Source organism: Dermacentor andersoni, chromosome 2, assembly GCF_023375885.2.
Source record: "Dermacentor andersoni chromosome 2, qqDerAnde1_hic_scaffold, whole genome shotgun sequence".
In the NCBI taxonomy this organism is placed as follows: Eukaryota; Metazoa; Arthropoda; class Arachnida; order Ixodida; family Ixodidae; genus Dermacentor; species Dermacentor andersoni.
Genome location: NC_092815.1, coordinates 136,442,807 through 136,462,536, shown reverse-complemented (window position 1 = coordinate 136,462,536; position 19,730 = coordinate 136,442,807). Strand labels below are relative to the sequence as shown.

General features: G+C 52.3%; 1 protein-coding gene across 2 annotated transcripts in view; it reads left to right on the top strand.

The window, feature by feature from the left end:
• RhoGEF3 (Rho guanine nucleotide exchange factor 3) overlaps positions 1–19,730 on the top strand; it is a 435,033-nt gene that overhangs the window by 255,615 nt on the left and 159,688 nt on the right. The window contains exon 2 of one of the 2 annotated variants that reach the window (XM_050186860.3): positions 1,015–4,017. In XM_050186860.3, the coding sequence (XP_050042817.1) occupies positions 1,033–4,017 (2,985 nt within the window). In that variant the 5' untranslated portion in view covers positions 1,015–1,032. Of the gene's footprint in view, positions 1–771; positions 4,018–19,730 lie in introns of those variants that run through there. The other variant, XM_055076216.2, reaches the window with a different exon arrangement.

The following is a 19,730-nucleotide window of genomic DNA, read 5'->3' as shown; positions in this document are numbered from 1 at the left end:
TTACTTCTTTCGTCTCAAATTTGTGGCTCTATTCAATGCATTCAGTGCGCTGTTACCGTGCCTTTATTAAAGTTATAATGCATTCGCGGCTTTTAAGAAAGATTGTTTTGAGCTATAGCGCTGAGCGCGGAACGAAGGGACCACAGTGACGAATGACAATTACGCGCGCTTCCACATAGTTCGTGTTCCCTCGTCGTGCTTCGAAAGGCTAAGTGAGCCGCAGCCAGCGACTCGCCCAAGCTTTCCGATCCTTTCAAGCGGTTCGATTCGCTCTCATCTTTCTTGTACAGATTATATTTCGCAGTCGTTATATTTTGCTTTTACGGTTTTGTTGCGTGTGTTTTTTTTTTCCTCTGGAAGTGAATGCGTGTAGTGTGATTAAATTGCTAACTCAGCGGCTTATTTTTCCTTGAATCTCACCCTGCAGTTTGTCGGCCTGTCGCAGAGTTGGGCAAACATTGGCAGGAAACGAATGGCGGCGAAAAAAAAAAAATACGTGTATATATCAGTACCACGCGAGCACCTCGTTCGGGGTTTCAGCAGTGGTGTGCTCCTATACAGCTATATAGTGCCCTTCCTACACCGCTATTGAACCTATAAAGTTACTGAAGGAAGTCTAAAATAATAAGACAAAGGGATTGGCACACGCACGCCATTTCTTGTGCTTGGTGGCAATCCATCATAGCTAGCGTGTTGTCGCCTCTATATGGTTTCTGTCGTGACGACTAACCTCGAGTTTCGATAGCCAAGCGGGCAATGAGGCGTGCAGCGCAGCGTATATATGCTCGGAGCACAACGAAGTGCGTAAAAAAATACGAAAGGAAATACATTACCAAAGGCCCATTAAACGCCTCTGGTTGTGTAGAGCTTCACTGCGATCCATCACTATACTTCGCCGTTGTTTTTCTAAATACCTTTTTTTTGTTTTTTCATTCCTTCCTCGCTTTTTCCCGAGTTCGCTCGAGTCCCGACTGCCGACTTCATCGCTTCCTTTTTTTTTTTTCATTGTCGCAGGCGGGGCTGACCGTCACCATGTCGTCGTCGGCGCACGCCGTGGACCAGGCGACGCTGGACAGCATCGCCCGGAACCGCAACCGGCTTCTCCGGCTCGCCGACAACATCAAGGTGCGTAAGAAGCCCGGCTCCAAGCGGGGCGCCATCGACCTGCGGCTGGACCCCGGCTACACCAACATCGAGCACCTCGTGTTCGGCACGTACCGGCCGCGAACGTCCATGCCGGCTGCCGGGAACGCTGACCCGCCGTTGCCGCAACCATCGCAGCCCCAGCAGCAGCAGCAGCAGCAGCCCACGGCGGCGGCGCCGCACTTGCCGCCGGAGCCGGTGCCCGTGCTGCTGTCCACACCTCCGCCCACGCGCTGCGAGTGCAGCGCCCACAGCCCCCGGCGGCGCGTTCCGCCCTTTGGCGAGCAGCAGGGAGCCGCAGCGTCGGATGACGCCTGCCCCGCTGCCGCGGACCACCGAGCCAGCCGCACGGAACGGCCACCGGCGGCCGGTCATGCGTGGCCCGCGCCGGGATCGTCAACCGGAGGCGCCCAACAGAACGCACCAGCCGCTGCTGCGGCGGTGAGCGACGCGTCTCACACGCACGGCGACATGTCGCGGGTGCTGCCGCAGCCTGCCGCCGCGGGATGCGTCGACGCCGGCCGCAGAAGCAACTCCAAGAGGGTCGCCCGGTCCGGCTCCCTGCAGGCACGAGCGACGTCGTACTGCAGGCACGAGTGTGAGACGAAGCCGCCGCTGTCCTCGTCGCTGTCGTCGCACCCACCGGGAAAGGCGGAGGAGGCCAAGGTCATCCAGGTCGACCTGCAGGCGGCGTCGAGACCCAGGCTTCGCGAGCCGCCCGTCGTCTACTCGCTGCACCCCACGAGCGGGGACTTTGCCGCGCGCGAACTGAGAGTGGTGAGTACGAGTGGTACGTCGCAGCATTCGGCAATACCGAAGCCGAGGACTCGCAAAATGCCAGTCGGGAGCGGCGGCCAACAGGAGGATGTGCGCTCGCACGTCGTCGTCGACGCCCGCGCGAGGAGAGCGCCGCAGCAGCAGCCGATCGTCGTTGCGCCTGCGACCAGACGCCAGCCGCCGCCGAGGTCTCATTCGATAAATTCGCGAGACGTGCACGTCCAGCCGTCGTCGTCGTCGTCATTGGTGTTCAGAAAAGCGGCCTCGGTGTCCGAGAAGATGCCCGTCAAACCCGTCACGATCCCCGTGATTCGAAACTCGTCCATTCATCGGTGGTCGACAGGTCCGAAAGCTTCGCAAATGACTTTGCCCCGGACTCGGCCCAAGGCGTCCGAAGAGCGCTCGAAGCCAGCCAAGAATGGCGTCAAGTTCGCGGAACCGCTGCAGGAGTGCAGCAACGCGGTCTCTTCTCCCGTTCGCGTGTCCACCGTGCTGCTCAACGGAACAAAGGGTTGTGATGGCAGAGTTACTTCTGGAGTGAATGGTCCTGGTCGGGACTCCGCCGTAAGTGCCGTTACAGTGGCGCCGCCGCCTCCGTGCTGCAGGCCACCGACGCTACCGCCCAAGAGTTCTCAGGAACCCGTGCCCGAAATCGTGCCAAAACCGAGACAGCCCGTGGTCTCCCGACGGCAGGTTCCCCCTCCGCCGTGCCAGAACACCAATCTTAACGGGGACCGAGCTACGCTTCTCAACGGTTCCACCTCTGCCAAGTTGCCTTCCACTGCTTGCACGTTCTCCCCGAAGCCCGTGCCACGAAAGGACGTGAGACCGGCGGACGTGCTCCCGCTATCTCCTTGGCGAGGCGTACAGTCGAGGCCTCCTCCTCCGCCGACCGGCGACCCCGTCGTGGACGCCTTGTTGTTGGCCAACACGTGCATCTCGCCTCCCGGCATGTTCAAGGACCGCGACATCACCGACCAGTCTGGTTTCAAAGCCCCACCGCCGCCGCAACTGACGGAATCGACGCTGTCCCGGTGGGTTGGCAACACTAGCCGCGAGTCCGCGAGGCTTCTCAACGAACTCGCCATGTTCGCGGAGTCCAAGCTGCCCGGTCGGCTGACGAACGAACCGCAGTCCAGGAGCGGACTAGCGATCGGCGCGGCCGAGACCTGGTTCGACAGCCTGCGCAAGGACACGTGCGAGGAGCCCGTGGCGGCGGCGCTCCAGTCGCCGGTGCGCGAGGTTCGCGACAGCACCTCGCACCTGCTGCCTTCGGCGTGTGGCGTCGCCGCGAGAACCGCGCCGTCGCAAAGTTCCGCCTGTCCCGGCAGCCTGTCGGTTGGCAGGGCCTCCAACGGCAAAGTGATGGTCACCATGCGGTCGCATTCCACGGAGGACGCGGCGGAAGTCGGTTCGGACGATGTTCGCGCCTCGCCGCGGGTCCGAAAGTCAAACTCCGCCGCCGGTCTCGCTGGGGAGTCGACACCCAATGGCTCTCCCGCAACGTACCGGTCACCGAGGCTGATTAACGGCGGATGTTCTTCTCCGGCTCACGCGCAGTTGTACGTTCACCAGGGCTCGCCTCTTCTGCAACGCCACCAGCAGCAACAGCAGCCGCATCACCCTCAACCCGCGGGTTTCTCGCCGACGCGGTCGCCGTACCGCAGAAAGAGCACCGGTCAGCCGCCGGTCGCAATATCGCCCAAGGTGTGGATGTCGGACATTGAGGAGCGGGACGAGAACTCTTCCTCTAGCGCTGCGAGCAGGGTCCCCGCTGAGCAATATGAGGACCTGGACTGTACGTTGATGCAGTCGTCACAGTCCTCCTCCTCGTCGTCTACGTCGTCTAGCAGCACCATCTCCGAAAGCAACGGGGTGAGTGTCGTTGTGCGCGTGACCAGCTGGGACCAGAGGTCGTCGTCCGCGCCTTCGTTGCCCACGGTGGGTCCGCAGTCGCCCACCAGGTCGTCGTCGCTTTCGGCTGAAAGTCGTTGCTTCGCGGTGAACGGTAACGTCACAAACGGTTATCTCTGGATGCCCAAGTCATTCTCCGAGTGCAACGGTTCATTGGACTGCGACGCACTGCTGCACCATAAGGTGAGTCGGTTCTCCGTCGTTGATTCGAGTATTTGCCGCTATTTCCATGCCAGCATTCGCAGCTTGCGCTTCACGACGTTTGTCTCTTTTCTTTTTTTAAGTGACCGTCGTATCTCAGTGCTGTTCTCATAAAGCACTGTCATGACGTTTGCATTTTCTTTCTCACCGTTAGAGCAGACAGGTACTCAGTATTCTTGTGTTATCGCTAAAATATGCGACATGAAGATCCACAGGCTAATGTTTTATGTACGAGGACCGAGCCGATCACATCAGCCACTAATATCCTATAGAGGTAAAGCAATGTTCTACCTATGACTTTTATTGCTGCTTATCTACTTTCTTTAGAAGGTGACCGTTGCGCTTGCTTGCTGCGCACAAATAATACCGCCCACGTCTCGTCTTGTTTCGTGTCTCAAAAAATTTAACTTTAGCAAGGTTCTTTCATGCATTACAGTGCGCATCCGCCCAGCTAGAAAAGTATTCGGAAAGAAACTGCGAAGAACATTTGCAGGTCTATTCAGCGTCCGTATGATCAAACACCAAAGTCAACCTCAAATGTGTGTGTGTCCGCGTAGTGTCCGAGACATGTTGCCGGGAAGTCGCGCAAGCACTGCGTTCTGTTCGGTTGTGCTGAAATCACGTGACGCCCCGCGCTCACTCCGAGGGCTGTGCCAGCGTGCATAACTGTGATTGCCGGCGTTTATTGACGACTTAAAATTGTACAAGCCAAATTTAAAGACTCGTGCCAGAGCGTATAGAGAATCAATTAGCTTGGAGCAACGTTTCAACCGCATGCCCTTATTCATGCTCCTGCAAAGAATGTTTAAATAAAAACTGCTCATACGCATGCGCTGTACAGAGATGCTCGTTGCGCTATAACTAGTATAGCGAATTTAGGATTTAATCGTGGCTCTTACGATTAACCCGTGAATTGTGTGGGACTGTGACTACAAAAGGCTTACTCCTTTTTTTGGGGGGGGGTTTCTTCGCAAAACCTGGTTTTGTTGTGTGTAGCAGTCGTTTGAGAATCGCCTACCCACCAACGTACATATCAATTACCCTTCAGAGAAGAGCACAAAACAAATATGCTCCGAAGCTCCCCTTAAGGGGTATCGCCGTAATTTCCTAATTTCTGAAATATTTGGATGCCTAAGCAGGCAGCATCCAATGAAAGGGATGTACGCTGTACTTTGTTCTGTGTGTCAGTGAAATGCACTTCTTAAGTCAGGGACGTATTCGTAGGTCTTGATGTGTTTCAGCTTTCTTCACAGTTTTCAAAGTCAGAAATCAAATGGCGAGGTATGCATTGAGCTTTCCTTATGTGGCCCCCAGCGTTCTGTGATCAGCATTTGTGAAAAACCCAATAAAAGCTTCGTCATAAATGACTTTCACTGGGCGGCCGATCAATTTGGTAGGTTTCCGCAATATATTTAATAAAGATTCGATACTCGGAAGGTGAATAGTAGGTTTTGTGTTTGCCAGTACAGAACACTTATCGTAAGGCTGCGTTCCAAATGTGTATCTTTGCGCATCCACACTTGCAAGCAGCCTTCGTTGGTTCAGAAGTGTTCTTGCTAAAACTAAGTTTCAGCTTCAACTTGCTGAATTATAAGGGTAACCGGGTGGGAGCTGTCTTTGTTTCTGTCGCGTTTAGATGCTAAACTTTAGCTAAGTTTAAAAGCTTAAAGAAAAAAAGAAAAAGAAAAGGAAAGCTCCCAGGCATTCGTCTCTTATACCCATGTATCACAGTGATCACTGTAATCGCTTTAAAATGACGCTGGTCAGTGCAGCATTTGTTTTCTATTTACAAACAAACTCTAATAACATCGTTGAAATCAGAAGTTTCAGACAACAGATTTGTGCCAGAGGGAACGAAAGCAGCTTCGCCGCATCAATGGTACGCTTGCAGAGAAGTACGCTTTACAGACCAACGCGGCAGCGACGGGAAATGAACTAGCGGTTATCTGCTTTCACCGGCTTATGTCGGGCACCGGGTCGGGATTTTCGATAGGTATAACAAGCTTAAGGTTTAACAGTCGCGAAGGTTTTGTTTGTAAGGGCTGAACGGAGGAAATTCAACGACTGTTCTGAAGTTGTGCGCTCTTCCTGTACTTAAATAAAACGATGACTCATCACAGCTGACGCTCTATATCGTGAATAGTTCTGTTGTCTGTCAGTTTTATATTGTTTTCGTTTTATTTCTGCTTAATTCAGTGAGCGGATATGTTAACGGTGCCGATTGTGCGCGTATAGTTTCGGTAAAATATCCAAGATATTTGTAATATAACTGAGAACTGTAAGAAACTAGAAAAAACTGCGCATTGTTTTTTTTTTATTTTCGTCGTCATTTCTTTCATTCAGTTGCGTTTAAATTCTCAAATTGATGACCTTCCGTTTGCGACTGAATGGCCGATGTATCAGCCGGGTTGAGCTTTAAGGTGCCTTGGCAAACGCCAGAACCGGAATGTTGTTTTGCGAGCTGAGATTTACTTAGGTCGTATTTTTAGACCCAAAAAGCAACAATAATGCCTGAAAAGGACTTCAGATGCACTTGATTCGGGTCGTTTTTAACACTAATTGAGTCAGGTGCCCGTACTGATGTCTGTTTTCTAGTTATTAACTAAAAGTGCGGCGAATTTGGCTATTGATTAGACTACGAAAATTTTAGCAACATTAGTGCAAGTCGCGACAGCCTTTTAATTGAGAAGGAATGGAGGTAAGAGAGGAAAGATAGGCAGATTACGTTAACTGAAAGATGTCTTCACGAATAGTATGCAGTTGTTAGAATTTCTACATTAACACACACACACGCGCGCGCGCACACACACGCGCACACGCGCACGCACACACGCACAAGTACACGCACTGAACAACAGTACTTTTTCGATGTTTATGCATTTTTTCTAAGCTATCTAGGTACAGATGTTGGTGTAGTGCCCGTCGGTATGTTCCTGTAATCCGGTATGCATCGACGCTAGTACCTGTGCTGAAGCATAGACTTGTAGGTTATGCTAAAACTCGCCAACTGTCTTTTGTAATTTTGCTCTTCAGACATGGCAGTGCAGTCTTGTCTTGCAACAGTGCAGTGACCGTCTGAATGTTTGTCTGCTTCCGTTTGCGACATTCTCGAAAGTAGGGTACGCACATGTTTATGTAAATGCTTGTTTCTTTTAAACTAACATAGCTTTTAAAGGCTGTAGTGTAAGTTCTTCAAGCGCTGTAGCTATAAGAGTTTGTTGTGTCTTACCCATCGTTTTGTTTTGTTCTTTCCGTCTCTTTTGTTTTTTAACTGTATTCTTTACTTAGAAATCTAGTAGTTATTTCGGGTGGTGGTTATGTTACATTGGCTCTTTATAAATGGCTCCTTTTTATTTGTTTAGTTTTAGTTATCATAATCCGATATGATTTCTGAAATAAACAGACGGCCCGTCGTGCTGTTCTCACAGTTAAAGCGCGCGCCTCCTGTAACAATCACCGAGACAACTAAGCCACCTGGTGAGAGCACTGCGAGTTCGTGGAGACTGCTCGTGCATGCCACAAACACACGATGCGACTTTCGACTCGTGTCACGTAGTGTACGGTGCGCGGTTCGCTTCTTTCAGTGCGAAACATTCGTCCGCACGCCCGAAGAGGTTCGTCGCAGCTTTGAAGTAGAGTGTACCCCATTTCGTGGAGCACGCGGAATAATTGCCGTCTTGTTCAATTCGTGACAGCTGGCTGCCGGTTAAGTGCATTCCTGTCGCTGTCGGTTGGTTCTCTGAGGCGGTTCCAGATGGCGCCCGCAGGCCACGCTCTGGCCGCTATTTCGGCGCAAGCCCCATCTATCGTCGGCGCCGCTCAACCGCGCCGCGAATGGCCCCGCGACGGTCGGCGGCCGTAGTCGCGTTTGTGGCGCCACCGACGGCAACGCCGCCGCGTTGCGCTTCGCCGGACACCGCGCGGAAAGAAAGCGCGCCTGCGTCTCTGCGTCGAGCGCTAAACAGCTGGAGACGACCCTTTCGCTTGTTTTGTGTTCGCCGCTCCCTTCGTCTGCGCTACGTCGTTGGTCGCGAATTGCTCGAGAAGCAGTTCTGCCCACGCCAGTGGGCCGTCGGAAACGGCACTTGTGTACTACTCTGTTCGCCTGGCGTCCCGTTGCCTGCCCGATTGATCTATCTGCCAGGCGATCTGGAGGAGCATGTTGTTTCGTCAGCGGAAACCGAAAGTGCGGCAGCGCGACGGAAGCGTAGTTGTGCGGAGACGCTGACTCTTTCGGAAGCCCCGTTCGGCAAGTGCGTTTGCTGTGTTCGAGCACGCACGTACGTTGACGTCTGTTTTGTGGTGTTCTCCTGCGATTAAGGCAGTGCTGACTGCTGCCTTGGTACGCCCGCGTGTCATTCTCCACGATGTGCCCCCGCCAACGCGAACTCTGTGATGAGGTTCGACGCCGATGTACGACGACGACGAGTCTACGGGAAAGGGTGTCATACGCTCCCGCGCTTGGTGGGATTGTAGGAAGATAGCCAGCTGAGGCATCTGCCGCAATATTGCCACTGGGGGATCACCCGTTGAGATGGAGGTGAGTTTTTACCTGCCTGCTTGGGCATCATCTGCTCCGTACAGCAGGAGTTCACCCTCTTCTGGGCTCTTGGAGCCGTATTCTCGATGGATCACTTCAGGATATATAAGTTACAGGGCTCGTTGATTGGATAAGCCGGTTTACAGGATGCCTGCCGCTCCAATGAAATCTCGTGACGGGAATTACGTCGCACGAAATTGAAAGTATGAATCCACCTGTAATTCCGGCCCCGGTATTTCATTTTGAAAGGGCGCTGGGTCCCTAATAACGTCCCTAATTGTAATGATCGACAAAAAGGAGCCTTATAATGGGCATGTTTCTTGTTACTAAACACTCGTATTAAACTGCAATATCGCGGTGGCTCTTTTATAGGTGGCTAGATGGGAGCAGCCGTGTAGGGATGTTTGTGTCACCTGCGCACTACTGAACTGGTATCTCTAAATAAGGAAAAGGTGGTCGCATTTGTTTTCTTTTTCCTTTCTTTAGTTCCCCCGTTAGTCATCCTGCCATTCGTGCAGCTCGTCAATTTCTTTCACGTAATAATCAAGAACCAGCGGCACAATTTTTAAGAGCTCCTGCCTTTTTTTTTTTTTTTGTTCTTTTGAGAAGTGCTTTTCCTTCGTAAGAACGATTTGCCGTTGTTCTCCCTGCTATTTCAAAACACGACCGGAAGCACATCTTCTTCATTACAGCTGCTACGATTCGCTGGTGGTAGTACCCATCCTTATTACGAACGATTCCTGCTTACGAGCGGCTCTGCAGGTCTGGGCCCCGACGCGCAGAGTGTTTCATGCGCATACGACTCGTTAGGGGCCAGCCACTGAGAGCGCTTGCAGCCTATAGTATAGCTAGCCAAGCAGCGTAGAAGCCGCGGCTCTCGCTAGTCACGACCCATGTAGGTGCCACGCACTGGCCAGATTGACGTTGTGGCAGTTTCTGCTTTACTACGACTGCTGCCGACACCAGCTGCGTGGACTGTTAAACAGCATCAGGCGCACGCCCTTGTTATAGCGTTCTTGAACTCGATAAACGAAGCCTTGGCCGATCGACGGCAGCGTTAGAACGCGTATTTCACGGGCCTTCGCCACCGTATGTTGTAGCATCGCCTCCTGGCTATAGTGACGCACAGTATGCGGGGTTCTATACTGTACCCGTAACGACGGCTATAGATGGCACCGTGAACGCGAGTAGCATCTCCTATAACAAAAAAAAAAAAGAACTGTGATGTGCTTCTTGCAATCACTGGGCTATCTGGGTCTGGCGCTGCTGTCACTTACGCCAGACAAGTTTCACGAATCGACTGGCGGCCTATATCACTTCAGACTAACGGGCAAATCCGCCCAATGCGAGCGTAGCTTAAATTGCGTTCGGCATCCTCCCCTCGCAGCGTTATTATTATAGCGCGCATACGCGGTGTGTATAAGCGTGGCGAAGCAGCTTTCTTTTTTTTTGTCCTCTCAAGGAGAATTTGTTGAAAGCACGCAGTTGGGCGTGGAAACGGCGGCATCTGCGGTGAAACGCGAAAGGAGACGTCGGCGCGGCGCGGGCGCTAAGTGCGTGGGTGCCAGCGTGTGGTGGCGAATATTTAATGGCCAGCTGAGGCCGCGTCGTGAATAATTTCGAGTCTCCGCCGCGGGTTGCCTGTCGGAAGAGCCGCAGAGGAGGAGGAGGAGGAGGGGGGGGGGCAACCGGCCGTCTCCGGACGAAATGTGCGCCAGCCAAAGCTCCGAGCCTTGCCGCGTGCGCGCAGCTCACTGCTCCGCAGCTGCTATGTAGGGGCCCGTATTTATCTTAGGAGCGAGTTACCGCGGAGTAACGGTCCTCTAAAGTGGCTTGATGTGCCTCGCCAATATGGACACTCTGGTATCCTGAACGGTGTTTTTCACAAAGCGAGTCGTCCATAATAACGTGTCTCGATGGAAAACTGTGAACATTTACCGAAGAATAGGTGAGGGAAAAGAGCACTATAGGGAGTTTATGTCTGTGCCTTTCACTGCGAACAGGAATTTATAGATAAAAAAAGGAAACGTGTCTCGGGAAGTGCGTGAGCTGGAAAAATGACTGTGCGCTTTCAATCCTCCCTTGCTTATCGAGGGCTTTGACGGCAGGCTTCGTGTTAGTGAAATTCCCTAGTGACGGGAGATTTAATTCAGTCAAAGCGGATCTAACAAGCGAAACGCAGATAGGGAGAGTGACGGCTTATAATTACGAAGTAAGCACGTAAGAGCCACCTTCTTATACATGGATCCATGACATGATTCTACGGATCCAGATGCTTCTCCTTTATCTCTTGCAATCGCCTTACCTCGGCAAATCAAATTCAATTCAATTGTTTATTGTTTGCCGGGGCATACGGGCGTACGTTTACGATTGTAGTGGTAAACCGTGAATGTTCTTAGGTGTCTCGAACCGCAAATTTATTTGGAGCACAGGAATCCGAGAAAGAAAACGGAATTTCTTCGCAGTAAATGCAAGCTTCCTTGAATGGAAAGGCGTATAGATGATGTTTCCGCATAAAAACCCAACATTGCTCACCAAAATTTCAAACTCGGTGGTGAATACGCACAATTTTTTTTTATTTCATTGCTAACATTCGCGGCTATATATATATATATATATATATATATATATATATATATATATATATATATATATATATATATATATATATATATATATTCAGGAATTAAACATGCGCATTATTTATGTTCTCTGCAGGGCGCCCGGGTCTTTCATGGTAGCGGTAATTTTGATCTCGCGAGAATACGCGCTTCTGAGATGATCATGTTATAATGTAAAGCGAGAAAGCGGAGAACATATGGCGCACACACCTTCATAAATATGTATGAAGGTGTGTGCACACCTTCATAAATATTATGTGTATGCAGCTGCAGTAAATTACTCTCCGGGAAGGCATTGAAATTTACGTACCTCCATGATCATTGGTTGAGCTCAAGAAAACGCTCAGATATTCAAGATGGTTGAGCCAGTGATCATCAATGAGATACACCTAGAGGTAGCTCCTTTTAAGAAGCATAAGGATGGAAGCATTCATCTTGAGTAGTACTAGCATTAAACTTCGGTGGAGGAAGTGGCCTTAGGATCGGGTGCAGAGAATGTGGTCTTCTCTCGACGGTGAGCAGACTCCTCAGTGCAGAAGTCCATCAGCGCAACCACCGCCCGCCGCGCCCGCCCCACCTGCGGCCGTAGCTGGTGGTGCAAGCTCGACCTGGACATTGCTACGAGTCCGCTTGTCAGGCCGTCGCATAGACTTTGCGTTGTACTGGAAAAGTCTCGCTGCCTGAACCCTTTAAATGAATATGATGTAACGGAAGGCAACAAACTGGACAAACTCTCCACGCGTGCGACACCGTATCTTCTACAGCGAATAAATTAGAAGGATCGAAGAGGTACGTATATTCGCATTGAGGGCAATATTTGGCGACCGCTCTAGTGGCATGTTTAATTCCCCGTGTTCGGTTATACTTAGCGAGGCCTGTATAAGTCGCGCAGTCTTCGTCGCGGCATCGAGAACCTCTGTAGTGAGTGAGTGAAATAACTTTTAATACCTGAACCTCTGTAGTGCACCTGCTTTAGTACTGCTATCTATTTGTGCTGCATCGCGGCGTACGAGAGCTAGCTCTAAAGGCTGTAGAGTGCGGATGTCTGTGCCAAAAGTAGAGTGAATTTACCTTAGTGCACTTTGTGTACCGGGCGTGACAAATGAGTTAACGCGCCTCATTCGGAAGCTAACTACACCTCGCCCGCAGAGTCGCCCGCGTGCGCGCACGCCACCTCGCTGCGCTCCCTTCCCTCTTCACATCCGGGCCCCGTTTGCAACGCCTCGCTGGGACGGCTTGCTTTTAGCCGATTGCCGGCGATTGCGTGGGCTCTGTCTCTTTCTTTCCTTTGTTTTTTTTTTTTTTTTTCCTCGGCGTGGCCATCACACGTATGCGAGTGCTGTTTAACGCGTGCTTATCCGGCCTCGTTCCACCGCCTCGCCCCCCTTTTATTTTCCCCGTGCTTCCTGCCGAACAAGAGAAACGACAATAGCGCAGCCACCACCACGTCTGCCCTGCAGGCCCCGCTCCACTTCCCGCGAGTATCATAACGCGGCGATATCGATTGACTCGCCGCCGTATATTGACGACGTGGCCGACACAGCAGCGTCGTACAGGTTTACAACCTTTCATTTTTCTTGTTTTACCCTAAAAATAGCGTAGGCGAGTATGTTTTGTGGCGTATATACTGGCCAACTGGACTCTAACAGTGTTTTACGAGCTCTCTCTCTCTCTCTGTTATTGCATGGAATCGTGATTCATAGATGCGGTTGACGCGACAGTGACCGAGCTATATAAGCTAGCACAGACGCGAGGGCTCATTTGCGAAACCGTGGCTCGGTATATGGGCTTCTTTAACTTATAAAGTTCTATACGCTGGGTTCTTTTTTTCTCTCTTTCTTTTTAAGTTAAGAGCAGCGCAAGAACGTCGACTGGCAGAAGAAAGAGAACACACCACAAGCGCCAATGGGGACTATACGCTGTTATTTGTTAGCAGCTGGACCGCTGACAAGGCCTCAGGAATTGCACATCACATACTTCTGGTTTTACTGATATGGCTGCGACAAGGGTGAGAAGTTTGGCCGCGGAACTTCACATACGTATATGCGTCTGTGTTTTACCCGTGTATGAACCACACGCACGCACCCACACACGCACGTGCTCACACGCACACTCACTCTGTCTCTGAGCCGCGTAAGTGTGCGACAATCTTCACATCGCCAACGAAGGAAAGGAGGAGTGAAAGTAAAAGAAAGGCGTAGTCTCGCCGTCGGTGGGAGCCGAACTTAAATCGTGGCGCGCTCTTCGCGGCCTCTACCACTCCGCCCCCCCCCCCCCCCCCTCCCCGTTTCTTTCTTCTTTTTTCGTTTCCTTGTACTGCATCGCCGCTTAGCCCTAACGAGCTGTTTTACCAGTGCTGAAAGTAAACATCCGGCATAGATTGAACTTAAAGTGAAAACGAATAACAACCCAAAGTAAACCGCACGGACAGAGAGGGACTGCACGGGAAGTGGTCGCCTGCACCGTGCACGGGGCGTTCTCGTGCGTGCGGACGGGGGTGGGGGTTGCATTTAAGTTTACGTAAGACGAGCCAGGCGGTAAAATAAAAAGATGCGATAAAAACAGAGCCTCAGTTCTGGCAGGGGCGCGCACTGGCCGAAACAAGGCCAGGGGATACCGACCGAGGCTCTTCGGGCGGGCGGGACGCGGTGATCGCGCGGCCGGCTTTTTTCTTGAATTGAAAGTGTGCCAGATCCATTGGTCGCGCTTTGGCCGAGGTAATGAACGCCGATGGAGTGCGACGAGAGCCGTCCCATTCCGCTCCGTTTGACGCGGCGCCGCGCATGCGGTGGACCGTTAGCGACCTGCTCCTTTTCGCCGAGCCTCTGTGGACGAGGCTTTAATAACAACACGAACGAGCTTATTGCGGCGAAGGAAGTCCCCCTTTGGGCGACCCGGTATCTTCACTGCGTATGTATATATGCAGCCGAGGATAACGCTATAGGCGCGCGCGGAGAGTTATCTGGCGCCCCCGCGTTTTAAGCGAATCTGCGGTATACAAAGGCCTAATGGGGAAGCGGGAGCATTAGGGCGAACATATGGCGGCGGTTTTAAAGCGAGTCGTATAGAGATTGCTATCGCGTAAAATGAAGCGATAAGCTCGCGCTTTGTGAGTGCCTGTGCGCCTCGGCGGTGACTCGGAACTGTGAGGTCTCCTGAATGGCACCGAAAAGCTTTTCAGTAGAGAACGTCGCGAAGGAAAGAAGGAAGGGTGCATTCGCTCGGACGAAAAGGCCGCGTGAAAACACTTTAGACTGTGCTGTACTTACACTCTCGGGTGCGATTCCTAAGCGTATATACTGTAGGATGCCGTGGTTCGAATGCTGCTGAGAGAGGGTGGAGGCTTCTGCGGTCTCTACGCGGATCGGCATTCTGATCTCATACCACGCATAGCTATATTGTTAAATCGTGAATTAACCGAGCGCTTTGAGGATTTTGATCCAACAGCGCAACGTTTATGTGCATCTTGGGAGTTACTCGGTATGTAAGCTGGCCCTGTCAGGCTTTCTGGCTTTAGCAAGGTGGGAAGCTGGACTAGTCGGTATGTTTCCATTGGTATGTGACAGGTGAGACAGAGGAAACACAGAGGGAAAGAAAGCTACACTGCAGGGCGCGCTTTTTCGGTCTGTACTTCTTCGTTCTTTTACGTCTGTGCTGTCGCTACTGCGAAACTGCCTCCGATTACGCCGCTGTAAGTGTACATACAATTAGTACTGCTTTAATAACCTTTCAGTGCTTAGTCGGCGTTAGTCTCCGTATTTCTTTTCAATTTTTTCTTTCGTTTTCTTTCTTTCTTTTTAGGGTCTCCTCCGACGGAGGTGACATGTGCGTAGAAAGGAGCCGCCTTGTGGTCCTTCCGCGTATGAGCGATCTCCTTCCCACACGAGCAGTACATGCACAGCCGTTTTGGGAGCCCCAACGGCGCCTGCGCTAAGATTTCCCACTGCTGCGTGCGCCCTGTGACTTGTCCCACGTCGGCTTCCAGTTGCGACGGCGGGCCCCGTTACGACCGCAACGTCCCCTTTACCCTTTGTCGAGCGCTTCTCCGCTAGCTGGCCTCCTGCGGTATCGTTGCCGCGCCCGTGAACCGTTTGTGTCTGGCGCCCGTATACGCATTGTTGCGTGCGCATTGTTTGCAGCAAAACGTTGTTGCAGCGATGCCGACAATGCGTCTGGGCGGCGCGTCTCGCCCGGCATGATTCGTGCCGTTGCACTCAACGCCGTCTGCTATTTCTTTCTCTTGTCTCCCTCCTATACGGGCTTTCCGTACACTCGCCGGAAAGGGGTGGTGCCGCGTCCGTTAATTCAATTTCTTTTGTCTCTGCGGGCCCGTCGTTCCGCCGGACGCACCGTTGTCTGCGTTTACGCGCGCACTCAGTTTTCGAGCTACGGCCGGGTCACGTGGCGCGTGGTCGCAGTGGTGGCATCGTATACGCCGCGGCTCCCGCTCCGGTAATTCGCCGGTCGTGCCCTTCGCTCAGTGCGCGCATCCAAACAAAAGCAGAAGGCCGCGATTGACGGTCCACTTGTGCGTCTTCCGGCCCCACTGTGCCGTGACCTGGCGGCGTGCGCCGGCGATGACAGTGGCGCCCGCTCAGACTGGCCGCGCAAGCCCGTCCGTGCGCGTTGTCACGAAACCGTGCACCGGCCACGTGGTGACGAAACGGGGCAGGAAGTGAAAGGGCGTGCCCTCATCCATTCAGATCGGCTGCGTACGTCGTGAGTTCGTATGTGGGCTGTGGCTTTGGGTATACAGTATTCTCGAGTAGTGCTCAGTACGAGGGTGTGACCGCGTCTCGTCTCTCGGTTTTTTACGGTTATTGCGTCCGTGCTTAGGCATGCGTTCGAGATCGAGGATAGCTCGCTTCGCGTGACCGGAAAGACTATTTGCTTTCAGCCGGCGATAGCGAATTAAAGCAGAAGCTATATGGCCTCATAAAGATGTGACGCTCCTCGACTTTGTTTAAACTATTGGCTTGCGAGTCGCCGTTTGTGTATGCATTAGCAAATGTGTCACCCATGAGCAGCACGTTCAGAGTGCAAGCGGTCTTCTCTTAGACTTTTCAATGCAGCAGCGCACAGACATATTTTATTTTAGACGTGTTTTATTATAGTTCTATAACTTACTAGCTTTAACAGCCTGACTAGTAACTTTTGCGACTGCTCGGGAACGTTTAATGTTGCGACTGCACGGGTACGTCTAATGCGCCATGTATCCATTACAGACTATAGGGCACAATATGCGCATTGTTATTCGTCAACATCAAGTTACACTTTCGCTATATTCGTGACATCCGTGTAGCCAAATGCAATGACATTGACTCTATGTAGTTTACGTTTGAGCGCCCGCAAAAGAGAACACAGGTGCTTTACTTATTTCGCCTACACTTCGTCGCCTGAAAAGTAAGATATTGTTGCAGGGCAGTGTGGCATACTGTGACTAGAACAAAGACGAGGATTTGGCGAAGCAAGCGTGCGGCTGTTTCGGGCAGCCATCATCTTGTGTATCCAGCGTTGCTACACTTTCGCTTGACTATATATCTGCCCTGTGTCATTTTGGTGGAGGTGCGGATTATTCCCAAGAGATCACGGAGCTCCTCAGCGGTCTTCGCCTCGGTATTAACATCATGACTGAAGAGGCTGTACCTGCGCCAGAGACAACAACCCCAGCCATTGTCCTGGCGTATCCGAAAGATCCAGGAACGTTCTGCGGCACCGATAATGTCGACGTGGAAGATTGGATCGCCATGTAAGAGCGTGTGAGTACCGACAACAGGTGGGACGCAACCGTAATGCCGGCCAACTTAATGTTCTACTTGCAAGGCACGGCGAGTGTGTGGTTTGACAACCACGAAGATGAGCTTACAGACTGGGAAACCTGTAAGCAGAAGCTGAAGGACTTGTTTGGCCGTCCACTCGGGCGGAAGAATGCCGCTAAGAAATACCTGGCGACTCGTGTGCAAACGTCCACGGAATCATACGTCGCCTATATATACAGGACGTGCTCGCTCTGTGCCGCAAGGCTGACAGTGACATGTGCGAGTCGGACAAGGTCGGGCATGTTCTGAACGGCAACGTTGCCAACGTTGTTCGCCCACTTGCCGAACACAGCTGCGACTTCCTCATGCGAGGATAGCAGAACGCAGCGACCGCCCACTTCAGAAGAAGTGACACGAATTGTTCGGCGCGAAATCGAAGCAGTGTCACCTGCTGCGCTTTGTGCGCGCGTCAGTGATTCCAACAGCTTGCCCGCGGTACCACTTGTTCAAGCAATAGTCCGCGAAGAACTCCAAAATCTCCGAGTTCATTCCATTTGCTCTATTGCAACTCCATGACTAGATCCTTTGAACTTGTCCACAGAGCCATCAGTGAAGATTTGAAGATGCTGGTGAACCTTCTGCTTCGCCTAGCCAGCGGCACCCTCCAGATTATCGAAACCCTGCCCAATGGTGAACTGCAGATGATCGGCCACTCTGCTTTGCCTGCCGTCCAATCGGTCACATTGCCCGCCTTTGCTGCTACCGTATCGCTTCCTCACTTCCGTGACTCACCTATGGTCACTACCGTTCCGGGCAGAGTCCATGCCGTCTCCAGCCCGCATTTGACCAGCAATCGCCCAGCGCCGACGCCTCTGCTACATGGAGCAGTGCCTCACCGTCATTCCGGCGTCACCAGTCCCGTTCGCCACCAGCTCGTCGGCCGTCGCCCCTATCGCCTCAGGCTCGTCGCCCGCCGTCGCCAATGAACCTCCGACGCTCTTCCCCGGAAAACTAACTATTGAAGCTCCGGGAGGTGGTGCTGCACTGGCGACTCAACCTAAAAATCCTCTGCTCACTTTACCGACCAGACAAACCTTAATTGACGCTGTAGTCGACGGTGTAAACATTCCGGCATTGATGGATCACTGGTGAGCAACTAACTATATGTGACGAGTACCCAATTGCGCCGCCGCTTGAACAAAGTGCTCACCCCTGCTGCATCACGGACCCTCCGCGTCGTCGATGGAAGAACGCGCGCCGTGCTCGGAATGTGCACTGCTCGCGTCAGTATCGCAGGGCACCTTACCACTGTTTTAACGCGACAGCGTTAAGGAGCTCGTGTCGCAGAAAAGCCGGTGTCGTCGGCGTCGGCGGCGTTTTGTTTGCAGTTTTAGAACAGTGCCCTCACGACATCATCCTAGGATTAGACTTCTTATCATCTCATTCCGCCCTCTTTGACTGCGCGTCCGGTGTAATTCAACTTCAACTGTACCATAGTTGTGACATTCCACATGAGACACAACCGCGCTTAATGTTCCCTCGATGACATCCGCCTGCGCACCGCAAGCCACCGAGTACGTTACAGTGACTTCATTTCCGCCTTTTCCTGACGGCGTCTATGTGGTATTAGAGTTGTCGGACGATCCCACCGCTGTTACCAGTTGTAGGAGTTGTCGGACGATCTCGCCTTGCCACCAGTTGAAGGGGTTGTAGGTCGTAGAGAGGAACTTGGGAGGAATTAGGCGTACAGGGTTTATTTACAGTATTTACATTTTAAACAAGATACATTGGACAGTCTAGCGTGACTCCCAAATGGAGCACGCAAACGAAGCATCCAACAAACGAGCACGAAGCTCCAAACACACTGACGAGCACGCAGCTCACGAGCACAACGACGAGCACACTCTAGCAGCCGACAACAGCTTCTTATAAACACTCATTGGTCCCTAGTTCCCTAGGTGAGACAACCGTTCGACCAGTCATCGAAGTTGACCCGCCGGTTGTCCATTATCTTGAGTCTTTAAAGGCGCGTCGGTTTCCCGAGCTGACCCCCGCAGCGCGGCTGCCGATTGCCCATTGTCTTGCGCCTCTAAATTCCAGAGCTGCCTTTCACCTGTAGTCGCCACGAGTGTCAGCAGACTGTGACGAATCCCGGAGCCCACGTACCGCAAAGCACCCTTTTGTTAGGGAAGCTCTTCTTGCTGCCGAGAGAGACCATGAAGACCAGGCAAATCAACCAACAATACGTTGGATGCCAAACGTGGCCCGCCCTGCTGTCGTCACCGATTCTCCGAACGAGGCGCATGGTGGATTAGCGCTGTCGTCCTCGCTGGTTCTCCGAAGGGCGCCAGCACCGCGGGTCGATCGAAGCACGTGCAGTGGGCTGGAATAGCTTTGCAGAGCAGTACCCCTGCAGGCCGATCCTAACAGTGGTAGGCCGAATGCTCACGTAACGCTTGAGAGGAACGTCGCCCTTACGCACACCCTGCTCACCGTGGCAGGCAACCGGACCACACTCACTTTCCTCAACTTTGTCTACTTCGCACAGGTTATCCAGAGAGGCATGTCGCTGGCCGATATCTCGCCTATCGATGACTGCGAGATATCTCTATTAGACGCGGAAGTTCCACCACGATCTGTAGGCAACTTCCATCAGTCTATTCCTACACCAGACGGCCTAAGCAAGATGATCGCACCTGACCTCCTTCCTACGCAGGCTGCTTATGTATGTGTCTTGGAGGCTTATCGCGACATCTTAAATTTTGATGACCGTCC